Raw genomic sequence first — 19,733 nt, 5'->3', positions numbered from 1 at the left:
GTTAAATATAAACTAGTATAAGGATTTATAATGCACACTAGTGTGAAGGTGCACTTAAAATTGTGTGTTCAGAATGGAATAGGGATAATGTGAAGTGTAGCCCTTAGTCATGGAAGCCATTTTCAGGAGTTTTGGCGGGGAATGGGCTGGATTTTGATTTTTAAACTAAAACAGTGTTGAAATCTTTAGCATTTACACAGATGTGGAGGATCTGAAAGAACAAGAAATAGTTAGCAGAATAATGGCGGGACTTCTGGAGAACTACTATGAATTCTTTGAAAATGAAGAAGAAGATTTTTCATCTACTAATGATTTAAGCTCAATAACTGAGCAGGTAAGAATATTTTAATTGGCAGTATTTTATCCCTTAAGTATCTGTCACATCAGTTTATGTTTATGACAGGTATATAGCAATAGTTTTTTTTAATGCCTTTTGGTAGTTTCATGCAAACTGACAAAAACTAGTATTTCTTTAAATGCATTTTCTTAACATGGATATACTCCCTACCAAGCAACAATTCTGCAAGCATACCTATGCCATGTAGGAAAATATTTATGAATTAAACCAACAGTAACATCCTGCCCAATATGGATGTATGTGCTATATACAAACAGTATAGCTTTTTAATTACCTTTTAGGAGTGGAGAACTTTTTAAGTGAAAGCAGAACCACACCGTTGTTGGTCTTGGTCAGTAGTATGTGTAGAAACATGCAGGGTCTTGCACTCCACTTATTGATGGTATCAGTGGTGGTTCCCTATACTAAAATTTTGGAGTGGTGTTTCTGATCCTAAGACTTCAAAATATTTTGATATTGGTGGGGAAAAGTTCTGAAATCAGCGAAACAAAGTTGAGTAGAAGAGAAATGTACTGGATCTTAGTATTCAACCATCAGGTTGCCAGATTCACCTGTTCATGGTACTGATGGTATCCATTATCACCATTTTGCCTTCTTTGCAGCAAATTTAACTTCGTAGGGTAAAATACTATGTCGTGCTGAGGAAAATAGAGATAGTCTATTAGGAGGGAAATTACAATGTGGTGTTGTGATACAGCCTTCTTCAGCATGGCAAATATTTTTCATTGTAACAAGACGTATAAATGATAATGCATGGAAGCTTGTCTAATCAAAGCCAGGTTCCAGGATTGTTAATAAAATCCTGGATCAAACACTTGCTCAGAAATGTGAAAAACTATAACTTTTTTTTTTCTTGTTCAGTTATCTTAAAGTGGTGTATTTTCTTTAAAGAGAAAAAAGAAAAAAGAGTGAGTAACTTTCAGTTGCTAAGTAAGGTAATAGGAAATGCTGAGTTTTTAAACCCTAACTATCCCACAAAGCCCTCTTCTAGCAAGACGGGTAAGGCAAGTACTAGTACAGCTGGTTGCTTCCTCTTTGCTGCAGCAGATATCTCACCCGTTGGTCTGGACTGCCAAGCGTGGGCAGCAAGTTCTGGATCGAGCAGCTTCTGCTCTGCTAGCTCTTCAAGTGGATTGCTGCAACTTTGCAATGTTTGATGTCTCTTCAACTCTTAGCAAGAGCATGTCTAGCACTGAGAGCTGACATTGTCCTGCTGCATACAGGAAGCTGTTAAATACAGCTGAGCTGGATTTAACTTCTGCCACCCAAGGCTGAGAACTATGGCCTTAGGTTACGATGACTGTTCTTTATAGTTAGCTAGTCTATGCTGTCATGCTTTAAAATTAAGACTTATCTCTGATTCATTATATGCTTTGGCAGAACTGCTTCCCAAACAGTGTGTGTGTGTGGTGTGCTTGTGTGGTTTTTGTTGTTGTGTTTTGTGCTGTTTTTTTTTTTTTTCTTTTAAGTTTTGAGGTCTGGCAGAGTGTCCCTATAATTTCATGGTGTCTCCACCAGATGTCAACAGTGCACTTCTGTTGGGTCCTGCTCCCTGCAGGACTGGTACGAGGGGTTGCGGGGTGGTGTTGCAGCACGGAAGGGTTCCTGTCCATACAGGACACAGCCTTGCTTGAAGCTAACTGTGTGGGTGGGCTTCCACACGGCTCACTGCTACATCCTCTTGCAATTACAGAAGAAAATCAGGGGTAAATAAATTACTTCTCCTGAATGTAGTGCAATATAACATACCACACCCCTCAAAAAAAAAAAAAAAAAAAAAAAAAAAAAAAAAAAAAACAAAAAAACCCACCCTCCTCTGCTGTCTTTATAATCTTAAACTTTTCTTAAGTTTCAGTTTTCTTAGGTCAGTGGTTTTTGTTTTATACTCACATGGCAGATTTTATAAAGCGTGTTTTCTTTAGACTGCTGCTGATACTTTGATTTTTGGATTTGTGGGGTTGGGAGGTCAGTAATCAAAGAGGGATTCTTATGAAACAAATAGAATCACTTTTTTTTGTGTTTGCTTTAGACATAGTTGCTTTTTTTAAAAAAAAAAGTGTATGAATTAATTTGTCATTTGGCCATATTGTTTTAGTTTTTAAAGTGACTATGTTTTGCTGCTTCAGTAAAAACATCCTCTGCATTTGGAAACTGAGAAACAAAAATAGACAATGGCTTCACAGAGGGAATTCTCAATACCCTTGCTCTTACATTTGCCATCATAAATACTCATTTACTACTTCAAAGTTTAGGTTTTTGGACTTCTGTACTGCCTTCCATAAAAGGGTTTGAAAATGCTTCTTACATACAAATAAGAGGAGAATTATCAGTCCCTGTTTTTGGGTAGAGGAAGAAAGGTTCTGTGCCACATGACCTGCGTGGCCAGGGTTTTGTTGTTTCTTGATTCTGCTTGTGTTCATTTACTGCATTAAAGGTGCTTCTCTCTTTAGTTTTTGTCTAACATTTCAAGCGGGTTATGTAGCCCTTATTTTTAGGGTGTAGAGTGTATGTTTTGCATAAAAGAGGTATAGTGTTCCCGATTTTTCTGAAATTGAAGAATTTTCTCCTTTTATCAAGGAGATGCTTTTATCTCTCTCATGTTCTTTTAATTCTTTGGACCTCGTAAAAGAGCCTTACCAGCCATTAACTGTGAATAAATCTTTGTGCAGATAAATGATCTCTTAGAAGAGGAGGAAGATGTAAAGCTTGAGCAGTCGGAAGAACTTCCAGAAGACGGCACAGAGAAACCCGTTGAAAGGCCAGCTGTGGTGCATCTAGATATGACAGGGAGTATCTCGGATTCCAGGAGCGTTACAGCATCAACAAGGTAACTTGTTTCTGCCTTGGAGTTTGGGTTTAAAATACAGAGTATAGTCTGTTCTGTGTGAGAGTGAAGCTGTCAGACTTCTGTTTGTAGACACTGAAATGTACCTCAAAAGCTTACACAGTAGGTGCAGTTCTCATGGTAGTAAAGTGTGGAATACAATAACTGTTCCCAAATTCAGTAGAAGGCCTGTAGAAGTCAGATTGGATTAACGATGATGATTTATGCAGAGAAAGGGGGGGGAAAAAGACCCTTATTTTAGTGAAATTGTTAAGTGGTATTTAAACAATAAATTCTGTAGCAGAAACACAAAGAATCTGTATGTTAGTAGATACAAACCCTTCTATGTCATCTTTCCACCACTCCCTTTCTTCTTACTCCGTTCCAATAAGAAATACGACTGTTATTTCTTGTCGCATGCTAGTGGGCATAAGTGTCCTTACACGACCCTAATTCATTTCTAAACCCATGAAGATTTGTTTATCCAGGTCAGTTTTTTTCTTTGTAATGCTCAGTTAAATGAAAGTGCTTTCTTATTTTACTGTAGTACATAGAATGTACTTCATAAACAATTAAAATGAAGTCTCTGTAGGTGTGATTACTTCCTGAAAATATTCTAGAAAGAAGAATCACCAGGGTCGAAGGGGATCAAGATAACACCAATAGGACGATGTTTGTGGAGAGCTAATAGTGACTGTTAATGATTTTAGCTTGGAATTTAGGGGAATAAGGTTCTGGAATGGCCCTATTAGTAGGCGTAATGCAGAGGAAATTTTGAGCAGTTTAAAGGTGGCATTTTGAGAGGTTAAATGAGATTTCATAGAAGAGGTTGCTTGCAGCTGCAGAAAACTTGATTTGAGGATCCAGAAAATCTTCTTAATTTGAATTGAAAAGAAGACTCTGGATGCGCCATTCAAGTACAGTGTTATAAAAAGTTGACTCCTTCATACATTTGTAAAACACCTGAGCATTCTTTTTCAGTTCATTTAAACTCTGCTAGCTAAATTTAACTCAGGGTTGATGCTTTTGTTATATCAATATGAGCAACATGACTAACACTTATGCACAAGGTGAGGTTTAATTTTTTAACCGATTTTTAGAAAAAGTTTTTTAGAAAAATACATAGAAAGACAAGGTCTCACATTATCTAAACGGGTGTAACTACTGCTGAAGCTGGGAGACCTGTATTACCTGCTGAAGAGCCCGACTCTGGAAAGGGCTGTGTTTGGATAGGCTGTGCTGGTAAAGAGCTGTGAGCAAGTTTGGAAGCTGCGAAGTCTAATACAGGCAGGAGTATTAGAGTGGGAGTCAGCTTTTAATTAAGGTATACTCATAAAAGGTGATGCATAAACTTAAAATCGTGCTTGTCTGAGAGCTTATTTGTGCTTGCTTGTAATACACAGGTTCATATTTTATTTGCTTGTAGTACACAGGTTTTTTTGGTCTGCTTTACTTGTACTTAGAGTTGACATTTTATGAATGGAATTTTACTTAGAGTTGACATTTTATGAATGGAATTTTACTTTTTCCCTTCTACAGCACGTATTTCAGTATGGACGTGTAGCAACTTGTAGGGAAGGGTGATGGGGAATCTGTAAGAGAAGAGCGACTAAAAGCAGCCGAATGCAGGGAGATTCAGGAGTAGGTGTAGTGCCTAAGACTGACAGATCGTAAGATGGCATGGATTTCAGGTTGAAATCTGTTTAGCTGCTTTGCTTCACACTTTATTCTGCCTTGTTGCAGGAATTTGTAAAATGTAAAATAATGAAAAAAACATACTTCTGTTGTTTTGTAACTAAAATCATATTTTAATTATATCCTTGGCAGTAAGGCAGCTGCTTAATTTTAGCTTGACTTGAATTCAAACAAACAAAAAAACCTTCCTTAAACTGGAATTCAGCAGAAGTTCCTTGTTCCAGTTGAAGTTTTTAAGCAATTCTACTGTTTATAGTTCCTTTGGTGCTTGTGGAATGTGCAAATGCAGCAGTAGTGACAAACTCAACAAGTATAAAAGTTTAAATTTGATAGCCTGAAGAGAAAAATCATTTTACATGATGTTTAGGGTTAATTAAAAATTAATAGGCATTAATTATGGCTGGCATTTTGCATAATTTGTGGGGAAGGATAAGGAAGAATACTATAGAAGAAAGACAATTTTGACTGTAAAACCAGAATAATTGCACTAAACATTACAAATAACAATAATTACAGGCTGAACGAAGTATGCTTTATTAAACTTCTAACTACTGTAAATACTGTAAATATTTTTGGAGATGTAAAACTTTTCATTATATTCCTTTAATGGCTTTTTTGCATTTTATTTCCTTGATTTAAAAAATAAATAAACTAATGTTAATGTGGATTTATTGGGATGCTTGTCTTCGCATAGGGCCTGCAGCAGTTTGTAAAGAAAAGAGAAGTCTTAAGGAATTGTAAGAGTCATGTTGAGCCAGAAGTTCTCTTGCTGTTATCGGGCTTTGAGAACCAAGTATCTGTATAGCCTTGGTCTCTTTATGGAGTAAAGAAAAGACTGAGGTTGTGTGTTCGTCACGTTACTGATGGATGACTTTGATTCATCTGATAGGGCATATGACCTTCCATTTAGTTACCTGAACTATAACTTAAAATTTTTCTCACTACCTTTTTTTCTCTCCTCGTTCTGCTCGTTCTTTCTAAACCGTATGACCTTTCTGCACTGCGTGGGGCTATTTTGACTTTGAGTGTGAGAGGTGAGGTGAGAATACAGATAATCATTAATGCAGTTTGAGTTCGTGACTGTTTGAGAAGGATATTTAAAATGAACCTGTTGAGTGATCTTTCAGTCTGTTATGCAGCCAGGGAGCGTTTCTTGCACGAGCTGACATTGTGTATGTGAAGGAAACGTGTTCTCTGTTTTCAGGAGCCTTTTCAGCATGGCTCTGTCAGTTTTGCTCTCCCGACTTCCGTAGAAGAGAATTACTGACTCAGCATTGCAGCTGACTTTAAGATGTGCTGTTGTAGTAATCGCTTTAGGGTCCTTATCTGTCACTATTCTGATTTTTTTTCCCCTCACAGCTCTTTGTCAAATAGTATTTGCTTTACTTTTCACATTGTCAAATAGTATTTGCTTTACTTTTCACATTCATCTCAAATATTGTCAGTCACAACCCTAAAGTAAAACTCCCTGATATGTTCTTGGGGCATTTCAGGATCGTATGTATACCAGGTGAGATATAGAAGTAGTAAGCTCGGTGAGCAGTTTGCTTTTATACCCCCGTAATAAACTCAATGACAAGGGTGAGCTCCTCACTCCTTGTGGGGTATATTACCCATTTTTTGTCTTAATTAGCTTGGGCAGTGAGAGAGAGGAGATAACAGTTTCAAAGTAACACAACTTCCCTATAGCAAGGCTAACCAACTATAACAAGTGCCTGAAATACTAGAAAATATATTACTGCTTTTGTTTAGCTCTCTCTTTAACATCCAAATACGTGTCCCTGTTCCTGTCCTGGAAAATCTGCAAACAACATGTTCGAAAAGCTTTCAAGTGTTGATTGGGCAGCTTATTGTCAGGAGTGACCTCATGTTGCAGTCTATTTCTATTTAGACTGCAGGGTTTAGTGCAGCACTCCAGAAGTGCTGTCTGACACGCAGCCATCGGAGCCGAGCAAGCAGCATGCATAACCAGCAGCCACCATCCCACTTTGTTGTTTCTCAGATGAAGCATTTTTACATGAAGTGCTCATTTGGGATAGCAAAAATAATCAGAATGGCCTGTAAAGTTCTGCTGCACAGGTAAATATACGAAAGAAAAACATTGCTTTGATAGGAAATAAGACTTTTTAACTTAGAAAAAAAATGACATGAGATTAATGTATTTTGGGGATATTATGAAATGAAATACTGTCACGATTGCTTTTATTTTTAATGAGAAAATAGGATTAGCGTACAGTCAGTAAATTAGCAAGAAAAACTTTGAAATGTTTTATCTAGTTAATGTATTTTTCTGTCTGGGGATATTTACCGGGACTTTTTATGGGTAGGGAGAAGGTGCAAAAGGGATTCTCGGGAGTGGGTTAGCATTATGAAACAAAGATGTTTACCTTTGTGTGTCTTGCTGTGTCATGCTGCGTTAGACTGTGTAGCAGTATAAATTACAGCTTTTAAATAAGTATCCTGGAACTGTGGTGCGTTGGTTCGCAAGTTGTAATGTTTTCACCTAAGAGCGGTTGACACGTTTCTTTCAAAAAGTGCTTAATTGCTAAAGTGATTAGCGGAAGGCGTAAGATATTCTTTGCATAGTAAGAGGATTGTTGGGGCTTTGGAATACTGCTGACATGCACATCTTTTGCTGAGTACTTCTAATGCATCTGAAGGTATTTACTAAAAGCATTGATGAACGGTCCTCCGCTTGGGGGGCTGAAGGTTATGCAGTAAGATGGAAAATTTTTGTTGTGAATCGTATCTGGAATCTTTTGGATTCTTTGGAGATGAGCTTGATTCTCCCCACTCTTGACACAGTTCCTCATTGTCTCAAGTGATAGAATAAAAGGATTCCAGGCCATCAGAGTTTCCTATAAATAGTATTTGTACTTATGCCCTTGACTGATTTTTTTTTTTTTTTTTTGCTGTCTTTTACATCTAGTGTTGCAGTGCTCTGTGCTCTGATTGCCTCTCTCTTTTTTTTCTCCAGTTTGTCCTAGGAATTCCTGTTTGAATAGTAAACTGGTTTTAATGTATGCAATTGCAAATTAGAACTTTCTGAAAGTAACTATACATTTTGCAATGAAGCTCTTATAGAACTCATTAAAAACATCAAGACCAGATACTTAAAAGTACATTTTTCTTGTTTTGAAATCTCATTATTTTTTCTCTGAGATTCTTGCTCATGCTTCTCTTATCTTGTTCATGGGGCTGATCTTACTGACAGCTTTGTCTTTGTTTTTTTGTTTCAAGTAGTGTCAAAGCAAAAGTTGTTTATCAGAAGGCTTTAACACTTTGCAGAAGTAGTAGGGCTATGCAGAACTTCTAATCACAGATATATCAGTGAAAAAAGTTGAGGTACACAACTCAGGATATTCACTTCTGTTACTGTTTCTGGGTTTGATAGAAAGCAGAAATGCTGGTGTATTCAGACTTGCTCAGGTGATCCAGCAGCGTTGAAATTAGTGGTTACAAGATCTAGCTTCTACAACAGGTATTCCATTTTTCCAAAGCTATGTGGCAATGTCTGCTGTGGAACAGGACTTTAAAGGTGACTTTATTGTCACAGCGTTTGGAATAGATCTGTGTTGTCTCCCTCTCGCCCTGAAAAACAAACGCCAGAATCTTAAAATGAGCTGGATTCAGAATTGTGTCCCTTAAAAATTCTGTGAGCACCGGCTTGGTTGTGATGGTGTTTAAATACAGTGCACATCACTATTAGCTACAAGATGCCTAAGAAAAAAAAGATATCATTATGTTCAAATATCTTAACTACTTTCAATTAAACACTACCTGATAAGGAAAGTCCGTTATGGCTTGTTGCATCTATTTAAAGGAAGAAGAAACAGCAAATCTGCTTCAGGTGATCTAATTATTTTACTACTTTAGTGGTGGATGTAAAACTACTAATATACTTGATAAGATCTAAACAAGATACTCCTCACTGTATTAAAATTATTCTTAGGTAAGCAGAGGGACTGTTAAATGATTTTTTGAGCACAAGCAGGGCTGTTATCAGCCAGAACCATCTTGCAGAAGTACCTGTTCAGCTCTCTAGTGAGGCTGCAATATCCCTCTGCTCCTTTATATTTCTAGGTTTACTTAATGTATTCATGAAAATCATTTTTAAAAACTACTTTGGCTGCCAACAGTATTGCTTTATTTGCTTTATTGCTATATTGCATGGTAAAGAGTAGTTTAAAATATTCTTTATCAGCTTTTTGAGCTTAGGTATAGGAAGGAAAAGCATTTGTTTACATCCCATGTTGAAATGAAGTTTCTATTTGTGTTTTCCTGAATGAGACATGTAAGTTGCAACTTATTGTCAGTTACTGTGCATTTTTCATGTTGACATTAGCATATTTAGTATCACTTTGGCTAAAACTTAAGTATTATGTTTACAATATGAGAATTTTGATCATATTAATGGAAAATTGGAGAGGGAGAACATGTGCTTGAGTTAACTTACTAGTTACTTTTTTTTTATTTCCTTCCTCAAGAGTTTAATATTCTAGACTGAAGTGTCTTGTGCTGGGAGATTCCTAAGTGCTTTACAAGTGGCTATACCGTGTCTCAAAACCTCTGGAGAATACCTGCCTTGGACTTGAAATGTAATTGTACTTGGAGAACGCTGCCGACCTTTTAAACATTGCAGAATAAAATCATGCAGCAATCTGACAGGCAGGGGAAAATCTCTGTGAACTTGCAACAGTGGAGGAAAGCAAAGTAATTTGGAACTTGCTTTAGGCACCAAGGTTAAAATCTGCATTCTTAAGCAAGGTGTCAGGAAGTCTTTTGAGACTAAGTGATTAGTATTTCCCATGGGAAAGACCGTACCTCTGAGAGCTTACAGCTTCATAATATACTGAGTATTGGCTCTTGAGAGACAGAAACCTGCGATGCTACTTCTACAACTTTGTCTTATGATGGCATTCTTTTTTATTTAGGTGGAGAAATCTTAAGGGGGCTGCAAATTAGTGTTTGTTTTCTTACATATTTGTTTTTTATTAGCTTCACTAGATGTTTTAGTATTTTCTAAGTTGCTTTCTGTTGTTTTCAAGACTTTTATTTAGTGTGGTGATTTTTTGCACTACACTAACTTATTTCTTCTTTATTGCAGTGCTCATATCTCTCCCATAAGTATCTTGCCAGCCTCTGCAGAGTAAGTATAATGACAATGTAAAATTTGTGGATTGTTATTAGACATTGATATGTCGTCTTTCAAGAAAAAGAAATGCAGTAGGTTTGATGATTAGTTATAAATGAGACATATTCCAGTGTGAAATATTTCACTTAAGAAACTTAATGCAGAAAAAAACCTAATGTGTGTCAGTGTTGTTGACTGCAGAAGTGTGAGAGCACAGTGTGGTAGAAGTGAGATTTGAAAATGCATCTGTTTTTGTGCTTAGATACTTCATAGGTGTTTGACTCTAAAATTATAACAGCTTTCACAATGTAATTTTAGTACCACTTCTAGTTGTTAATAGTGCAGTTCAGAGGAATTACATATACAAACGTGGAGAAAAAATAAATCAATTTTACAGGCCTAACTTTTTTTTATTTTGAATGAGACGCTTAAGAAGCACTCAACAGCCTACTCTTTTATTTATTTTTTAAAGACTGATATTCATTTGACATACCTTTGGGTGTGCTCTGTGTCCCTCATCAGTTACTTATTCATTGTCTCCATTGTTTCTTGGATTTTGCCTTTCACAATTACAGCCCTGTTCAGGAGGCACTACAGCCAGCTGTGCTGAAATGGTACCTGCTCCGAGGTTGACGCCAACCTGCCATAGACACAGAATTTTACTGTCACATACTTACAATACTAGGCTTTAGAAGGTTTTGGATATGCTGGTGTGCAGTTTTTAGTTTGCTTACCATAGTCATTGTAATGTGTTGGTCACTTAAAAGACTCTTAACAGACTTCATAATACTTTCTGTGCAAGTCTTACTTAATACAGTAGGGGTTGGAACTGGATGATCTTTAAGGTCTCTTCCAACCCGAGCCATTCTGTGATTCGTTCTATGAATTTCAGTACTTCCCGTTGTCTTTTTGGAATAGATAGTCTGCTTTTTTTTCTTTGAAGTACTTGGCATCATCTGTTGTGTACTTTGGTATTTTTACCTTTCTGCATAGCTGATCAATGCAACAGAGGATTCTTAATATGATTTTTTTGGCTTCTTTTTTTCCTTCTAGCATTTTAGAACGAACAATTAGAGCAGCTGTGGAACAGCACCTTTTCGACCTGCAGAGCAGCTTAGATAACGATCTTAAACATATACAGCAACACAGACTGGGCTGTAACAATGAAGCAAAAAATCCCAGCGGGGATGAAGAAGGATCTAACAACCAGTAAGAGTTCTTGAATCTGTCCTGAATTGTATGGGGTTATGTATTTTAGCTTTTCCAAACCAAACTACCTCAGTCTATCTCAACTCAAAGCAAAAGTTATGACTTTTGCTATTAACTTAAAATTTTCTTGTGAAGTAGCACAAGAGCTTAAATTTACCCCCATTATATCACTTTTATTTATCGCTTTATCTCATTTATATTACTTGTGACTTAGTTTTACCATGTAAAAAAGCTATGGTACGTACTACTTCAGTTTCTCTACCATATCATTCGACATCAACATAGTTACTGTACTACTCGGGCTGGCAGTATCAACAAAACAGTTAACAGCAGGTAGAATGAACACTGTAGGTCTATTTGTGTAGGACTTCAGTCTTGTTTGATTAGCTTTTATTATAAATTGTACTAGGTTATGGGTGTAGCAATTGCCAGGGCAGAACTGAGAAGCTGATACTTTCTAGTGTTTATTAAGTATAAATAAATAATCATGAATAATTCCCAAACTCCAAAGGACTTCGGTATGTAAGATGCTTTGTGGCTCAGAGCCTGAAACATTGTGAAATATTGAGAGACTGAAATGATATTTTCTAAATGTTCTGTCTTGACTGTTCATTAAGAGTCTTATCTGTGACAAGAGTTTGGGCTAAAGTTAACAAATGATTGTAAAAGTAACAATAAGTGCTGATAAACGTTCAATTATAACTTGAGTTTCAGTGTTCAAGATCTAATTTCTTTGTGTGAATTATAAGTAAGTGGGTAAACATTGAAAGATCTCCTGTAGCTGAATTTCTTCAGTCACAGCATAAGCGCTTTTAAGTCTGGCAGGCTTCACAGGAGCAAAAGCTAAAAGTACATCACTGCAGGTTTGAAACCAATATACTCTTCTGGCATGGTGACTAGTTCAAATGCTTCTGATCATCGTTCCATTGCGGATTAACCGTAACAGATGATACATGATAGTGTTCTTGAAAGAGGTCATCTGGGTTCTTTAAAGCAGTGCAGTCAACAGACTATGCATGAGGCAAATATGCAGCTAAACAGATAACTAAAAACCACAGTGATCGTGTACATTTTCTAGGAATAACAAAATAACTGCAGAAATTAGAAAAAATAAAATTAAAGTTCCACAGTATCCTGTTTAGTATCTAGACACCTGAGAGAAAAGAAGCATTTTTAAAAGTAGTTTGGAGTTCTTTGTGAGAGGAGAAGGAAGGCAAAGAAGTCAAAGGCTTGTGATGAATTAGAATATCATGTGGTAACTGGCATGCTGACATATAAAGGATATGTGGACAGACATACCTATGGTCTAAGTAGTTTTAATTTGGGAATACTGTTACAGGCCTTAACTTGAATACTAGGAAGATAAAATGTTAGAAATATCAGGGTTTCTCAGTGAGGGGAACATCCTGATACCAGCTTTAAATTAGCTTGAGAGGAGTGTAGTCACAGCAAAGCAACTTCATTTAGATGTGGTAGTTTCAATATGTCATTGCATTCCTTAGGTCCCCATAGTGAGGGATCTATGCATGACCCTTAACAGGAGAATCAGGGAAATAATTTTGTATATATCTATCCTATACTGTTACAGAAAACCTCAGAAGTGTATATAAACTACTTAAATAAATTTGACTACAACAGGTGATTGAAATTTTATGTATTCCCAGTATCTTTAGTCAGAATAATTTTATCAAGAGGAAAAAACAACCTAACATTTGATACTGTTAAAGGATTTTTTTTTTCTGATAAAGGTTTAAGAACAGGCTTATAAGTCTTTCTGTTTCTCTCTGTAGGAATGATGTTATTGAAGATAATGACACTGGTAGCAGTGAGAACACAGGAGGCTGCTCTGAAGTATTGGTTAGCACAGATTTAGACAGTGAAGCTATGAAACACGATACTGTAACCGAGGAAGAAGAAAGCGTTCAGGTGAGAGGAGGAGCTTCCTGTATATGAAAATTGTAAATTGCAGCAACTTGAGCAAAGTACTTTAGTGATCTGAGTCTACCTAATAGCTCTGATGCAGCTTTATGTGATTCTGTTGCTTTGTGCAGTTAATTGCCTTTTTCTGCTGTGCACACTTTGTAGACATGCAGAGGAATTTTTATGTACTTTTGTGCAGCTTGTTTGGACCCTGACTAAGGGTTTTCTCTCTTTCACAGGTGCTGGCCCTTCCTTCTGCTCAGTTAAAGGTAAGTCAGTGCTATGCTTGCTGATACACTAGTTAGAATAGCATCGGTGTTAATAAAGGCTTTGTGAGGAGAAAAGGATCTAGAGCTATGACTGTAGAGTAGCCCACAGTTGTGCCTTTTGTTGTGCTAAACAGTGGGAAAATGTTAGCATGAGAATTTTATAGGTAGAGTATGGTTTTATAACTGGCCTATTGAAAAGAAAAAAAGCTTCCATAAGAAGCTTGTTTCTCAGCCTTTTCTCACTGTTTCCACAGTTGTTGTTTTCTGCAGTAGGGATAGTTGTCCTGTTCTTCTCAACACATCTTCATCTCCTGTCTACTTGAAAGAGGTTCTGGTACTTCTCCTTAAACCTATCTGCTTAGGTATTTGACTTCTGCTTTGCTGATCGTTTGTGCTCCTCCATCCTGGTACACATGCTAGGAGTTTTAAACATGTGGTGTTAAGCAAAAGAAAATGAAAGAAATTACAGTCAGACATCAGTCTCTCATTCAGGGCACTTTTATGTGAGCAGGCAATGCTGTAAAATACATCTTTAAAAACAAACAAAAAACCCTTGAGAGAATACAGTTACTACCACTTGTATGAAATGGTACATATGCAGCTGTTAAATAAGAAATTCTAATGAAAAAATCAATTCTATTCTTCCTCACTTAGTTGAAAAACTTCTGTTATAAGAAGTTCTATAAATTTATATTCTATAAATTCAAATTTTACAGGATGTATTGATTGTCCAGATTCTTTTTTGATGCATTAATGCCAGGTCTTGTTATAAAATCTTCATTGGATTGGTATCCTATAGGGCAAAATGCCCCAAGCATGATATTAGAATTAAGTAATATTTTATTTAATCTAGGTGAATACTATGTTTGCAAGAACTGTGCTGAAAGTACAGGGTAGAGTGGCATATTTCTACCATCTGCTACCATTTTTGACTGGCTGTTGGTCATCAGTCATCTTTTATGTGTAGTATGTTTTAGGCTTTTGGTCTTTTGACAAGGAAAGCCTTCAAGAGTGGGTTTCTCATGCTAACTCCTAACTCTTTACTTCCCCATTACTCCATATTTAAAATATATGCTGAGCTCCTGAAATCAAAACTCAAAAAAAAACAAATGTAGATAGAGACGACAAAAATTTCAAATTGGTCATTCTTCATTGCATTTTATGCAGTTCTAGTGGTTCCAGTAAAAGAACAGCTGAGAAATGAGAATTATACTTCTTATGAGAATTATATTTGAGAAGTATGTTCACTTCTGATTTAGAAGTGCCTTACCGTGCTAAGAATATGAAGGGAGAATGTGATTCTTAAATGGTTGTGTATAAATGTGCTTTCTGCTGATGGGCAAATAGGATTGTAGGAAACAAAAGATGAACTTCTGTACACACAAACTTTCCTTCGGATCTGAAATGAAAACAGAAGCAGCTGCTTCTGCAACTGCAGTAAATGTGCCTCTCCAGGGTGGAAATTATCTGTTGGAGTATGAAATGCCCTGTAATTAGAAATTGTTTTCCTGAATTGGAATTTGGCACGAGGACTGAAATAACATGAAGATATGAAGAGAAGAATGGAGTTATGCCTGATAAGGGTGAATGTTACATAGCCATGTAAAATTGTCAAATGTTATGTATACTTAAACTCAGAGTGACTCTCTTCATATTCTATTCAGACATTTTAAAGACCGTTTGGGAGACCTTCTTAAAATCTGAAATCAAATGTAGTCTGATATTCAAGAAGGATATATTTTATAATTCAAATTACTTACATTCTCCCAAATAAGAAACTTCTCAAGGAAAGCAGTTGCTGGGCTTTGGCTTTATCTAAGCCAAAAGACTACTTAAAGTAGTCTTCCTTTGCCAACTTTTAGTGCACAAAACGGTTATGTAAATTCATCTGAACTTGTTTTGTGAGATGGTGTCGTGGCAATGCCAGCATTTCTCCATACCCTTCCAGTTCTGTTGTTGCTTTATTTAGTAACGAGGATTAGTAGTTCCTTTTAGAAAGTCTGTCAGACTTGTTTCATTTGATAAATGCTGAACCCAAGTCTGCATCTAACTCAGTTATCTTTGGGAGCAGGACTACCATGACTCTAGTTACCCCCAAACTCATGCTAAGGCGACTTGTAGTGAAAGTGTTGGTTTCTTCCTTAAAAACAAAACAGCACCTTAATCATGGTTTGTCCATAGATGGAAGGTCATTGTTGGTCTAGTGAATAAAACGCCTGGTTCCTGGCCTCACTTTAAATGTAAAAAATATTGCATGGTTAAATAGTATGATTTCCACCTATGCATAAAAACTTGTGCTTTCTGTTCTCGAGGGCTTTTCTGTGGTAAGTGATTATGGAAATGTTTTCAGCTGAGAATGCCATTCTTAAATCTTTCTAAGCGTGCTTTTTGCCAACAGGCTGCAGACGTATTATTGAAGCAATGTGATAAAGATGCAGATGTTGATGGAGAAAATAATATTGAAAGGTATTAATCTTTTATTTATCACTGAAATGGCAGAATGTATATCGTCAGATTTGAGAACATGCGTACCAAACTGGCAATTTCTGACAACACAGTATATAGCATGAGGGAGGGGAAACTAATCATAAAATTTCTCTGAAAACAGAGAACAAGATGGAGTTACCTTTTTATGGTGATAGGATAAAAGACATGGAACTTAATGCGCTTAAACTTAAGTACAAACCTATGATTTATGTCTTTTTTGTCAAAAACCCTATGTTTTGGGCAACAGAAATAGAAGAAAAATGTTATTCAATTATAATTTTTTTGGCAATCTGTATCACTCTTAATGATTTTGGAATTAATGCTGGTAATAGTGATTAGCCAGAAAATTGTAAAGTTCATTTGCAGTTTGAGTTCAGCACTGATTTAAGTTTTAGTTCAAGTTCTATTTGTTCAGTTGTTTCAAAGTACCTATTCCCTGTTCAAGAATAAGGGTTTGAGCTGTTTCCATTTCCATCGTAGTTCAAGTCTATTAGTCCAGGTGCACATGTTTCAGTTGGAAATGACAGAGGCAACCCTATCCCCAAAATGAAGGAAACAAAAAAACGTAATGTTTGGTCCCCAGGATTTTACTGATCACTTTAAAGAAATATATTGCATATCTGCTAAAACTGGACTGCTGCATGTAAGAATGAAATGCGTTTAAAGTGATAACCAGGTCTGTCTTGTTTTTAGGCAAAATAGTATTTTGGCTGGTGGCAGTGATAGAGGATCTTCAGAGATGCTTCTGGTAAGTTTACAGTTTCATTTATATGCAGATACACAACATCTTATAAACTTATTTTAAATGCAGATATTTTAAAAATAAATTTAGCTTTTACTAATTTATGTTGTGTTGGTTGGTCTGCCACAAGATTTGCAAAATCCTTATCAGATCGCTTCACCTAGCTTCATAGAAACTTTTGGCAATACAGCAAGCTTATACTTGTGCATCTTATATAAGGAATATTTCATTATGCCAATACTTGACTAATGTTGGAGAGGATGAGGGGGGGAAGCTTGTTTGTGGAATATGGGGGCATCTTTACTTGAGTAAGGAAATAATTTTTTTTCAGAATTTCCAGAAGTGTGGGAAATAGTCCTGAATATAATAGTCCTGTTTTTCAGTTGCTAAATAAGAATAAAATTGTTCTATGTTATTTAAATGCAGGATTCAAGTAGCAAGACTTGTGATCTTAATGCAAATACTGATTCAGAGGTGTCAGGGGATGGTGATGTTTATGTTTCTGAGGAAGCTCTGGGTGTCCAAATACCACGTCTAGATCTGAAGAATGCATCTGATGGTGACAAATGGGAAGGTAATTCTCACCCTTTAACTCACAATATAGTTAGATAACAAAAATACGTAAAAACACTTTTCAAAGTAGGAGAAGTGGCTTGACAACTTTATGCTTTTTTTCTTTAGTTTGATACGAATAATTCATCTTCCTGTACATGTGATAAGGTTGGCCATGTCATGATATAAGGTCCCATCTTTTTCCAGAACTTTCTGCAACTTAATTAAGAAAGGACCTCAAAAATAAAAAAAACAGAAGAAAAAAATAGTTAAAAAGCAACTAAAGAAAGCAAAAAAGCCTAAGCTTCATACAAGAGCTTTTCTTTAATTTAAAAAAAAAGTGACTTAGTGTTCCCATGACTGTCTCTTACCTGAGTCCTTATAAATGCTTTATCTGATGATATCATGCAGCTGATATTCATGTCGTATCATGTTTGTGATCTTTTTTTTCAATGCAAGCTACTGAAGTTCTAATACTAGCTGTTTGACTTAAAATCACTAAGCTACTAAACACAGCCATTTATATTTGATTTAGTCTGAAAAGTCTGTCGTTTGTTTGTTTTAAACATCAGAAATGTCCAGTATTGGTTTCCTTGTCACTGGACAACTTGAAACAGCCAGTTTTCAAGTAAAAGTTAGGTGCAGATGGGGATGATTTCTGTGCCTCTTTCCCTCTGTTGTTTGGATCTTAGGAAAAGGGAAAATGTAGGGAATAATATAAGGAGTCCTATGAGGCAAAACTGTATTTTTTGACATTATTCTTTATGGCCTTCAGGTTTAGCAAGCCTCTGAACTTGTGACTTTATTGAACTTTGTTGCTCAAATGTGTGGAAATGGTTGTTTAGACTGTCCTTTTACTTGTGTAGAAACATAACTTCTCTGTACGCTAACAAGAGCAAAATGCTCTAGTTGATATCTTCTTTTCAAAGTACTTGTCTTTTTACATGTTCCTTACATCCTATTTCTTCTGCCTGGTATTGATACTCTGAATCATCAACTACACCTTACCAAAAAAGTATAAATAAATAAATCTAAGTGTTGGTCCGTTAAAATGTTGCGAACCATCACTAACAGGATGACCCCAGTCTACCTATTTCCAAGTTTTAAAGATTGCAAATACAAAGCAGTAGATTTAGGGTTGTTTTACTACACAAGGATTAGGTTTTACTTTCAACAGACTGTTGTAGTCGCAGCTATTCTTTGGGGTGCCTGTAAGTGTCGTCATCAAACATTAATAACGCATTAGTAACAAAGAGTGAATGTGATTACTTTGTGTTAGAAATATTAAAGTCAGTGAAGCATACCTCAAATGTATGTATTTAACAGCTCAGCATGTAGTTGTAGAGTGTCTGCACGTAAAGCTTTGTATTGAAGCTCAAATAATAATTAAAAATGCTGTTAAATGGTCAACTTCAGTGACAAATTTCCAAATGGATTCCCTCTGTGAATCCATACTTCATTTTTTAACCCTTCTAAAAATGACATTTGGAATTTGGATTATTTATTTATAGTTGTGAAATACTTGCCATATGTTCTCAATTTTTATTTACATTAATTGTTTACTTGCACATTGTTTTGTTGCAGTTTCTATCTGTTTAATACATATTCTTAGAAGGTTTGTGGATTCCATTTTCATTATTTCTTCAAATATTTTCATAAAAGTTGCTTTGTTTTTGCTTATCCAACTAGCGTTATGATCTTTGAAGAGAATGTAGCATATCTATATATACATTTATATTAAATGCTTTTCAGTAGTAAAATCGTGGTATTGTGCAAGACATGATATTTCACTGTGAAGCTTTTCAGTTTGGGCTATTCTTTAGTCCTTTTTAGAATGGTTATTGGGGTTGCAGCCTTCCAAGGCATTGCAATTCCTCATGGTGTTCCATTTAAGTACTTGGCTTTGTAAAGAACTCTGTACTAGTCCAACTCTTCCATGATATTTGGATTATTAAATCTTGCGTGATGGTAATTTTAATGGCCTGTAGCCAATAGAGCTGTTGAAAATGAGCATTAAATACTTGCTGCTTTAATAGGGGGAAAATGCAGATCAGTTAATCTACATTTCTGAATGTATTTTTCTGCATTTGTCCTGCTTTTTGGAAATTACTACCATCTTTTATTGACAAAGTGTGAGCAAAACTATATTTAGAACTTATCTTTTGTGAACATGAAGATGCATGAGACTCTTATTAAACTACAGTAAGTCTTTACTATTCCTGTGTCAGTTCTTTGTAAACCTTTTCAGTAAACAGTTCGAATTTGCTAAGGACTGAGCATCCTTACGTGCCATTGAAATTGCTTGGAAGTCGAGGGTGCTCAGCGCCTGGCCCATAATGTGGGACTTTTTTCCCTGGTACTGTATCTTCCTGCTTTACATGTTATGTATGGTTTGTTCTGACTGTGCTGTGTGTTCACTTTAGTATTTTTGCCATTCTTTTTCATTTTATTAGCGCCATGCCCTATCACTTTCCCCCTCATTGATTTCAAAACAATGCATCTGCAGAGAGAAGGGGAGGGTAAGTATGGTTCGCCATACGTTC

General features: G+C 36.1%; 1 protein-coding gene across 11 annotated transcripts in view; it reads left to right on the top strand.

Annotated features, from left to right (window-relative positions):
* Window positions 1-19,733, top strand: part of FAM13B (family with sequence similarity 13 member B) — a 48,503-nt gene that overhangs the window by 16,052 nt on the left and 12,718 nt on the right. For 7 of the 11 annotated variants that reach the window (XM_050713538.1, XM_050713537.1, XM_035560707.2 and 4 more), the window contains exons 6-14: window positions 190-334; window positions 3,028-3,185; window positions 9,985-10,026; window positions 11,065-11,220; window positions 13,011-13,146; window positions 13,380-13,409; window positions 15,808-15,875; window positions 16,590-16,644; window positions 17,065-17,212. In XM_050713538.1, coding sequence (XP_050569495.1) covers window positions 190-334; window positions 3,028-3,185; window positions 9,985-10,026; window positions 11,065-11,220; window positions 13,011-13,146; window positions 13,380-13,409; window positions 15,808-15,875; window positions 16,590-16,644; window positions 17,065-17,212 — 938 coding nt within the window. Of the gene's footprint in view, window positions 1-189; window positions 335-3,027; window positions 3,186-9,984; window positions 10,027-11,064; window positions 11,221-13,010; window positions 13,147-13,379; window positions 13,410-15,807; window positions 15,876-16,589; window positions 16,645-17,064; window positions 17,213-19,643; window positions 19,710-19,733 lie in introns of all 11 variants that reach the window. The other 4 variants (XM_035560704.2, XM_035560698.2, XM_035560699.2 and 1 more) reach the window with 1 other exon arrangement.

The sequence above is a fragment of the Cygnus atratus genome, chromosome 14, assembly GCF_013377495.2.
Source record: "Cygnus atratus isolate AKBS03 ecotype Queensland, Australia chromosome 14, CAtr_DNAZoo_HiC_assembly, whole genome shotgun sequence".
Classification (NCBI taxonomy): Eukaryota; Metazoa; Chordata; class Aves; order Anseriformes; family Anatidae; genus Cygnus; species Cygnus atratus.
This window is presented reverse-complemented; position numbering and strand designations above follow the sequence as displayed.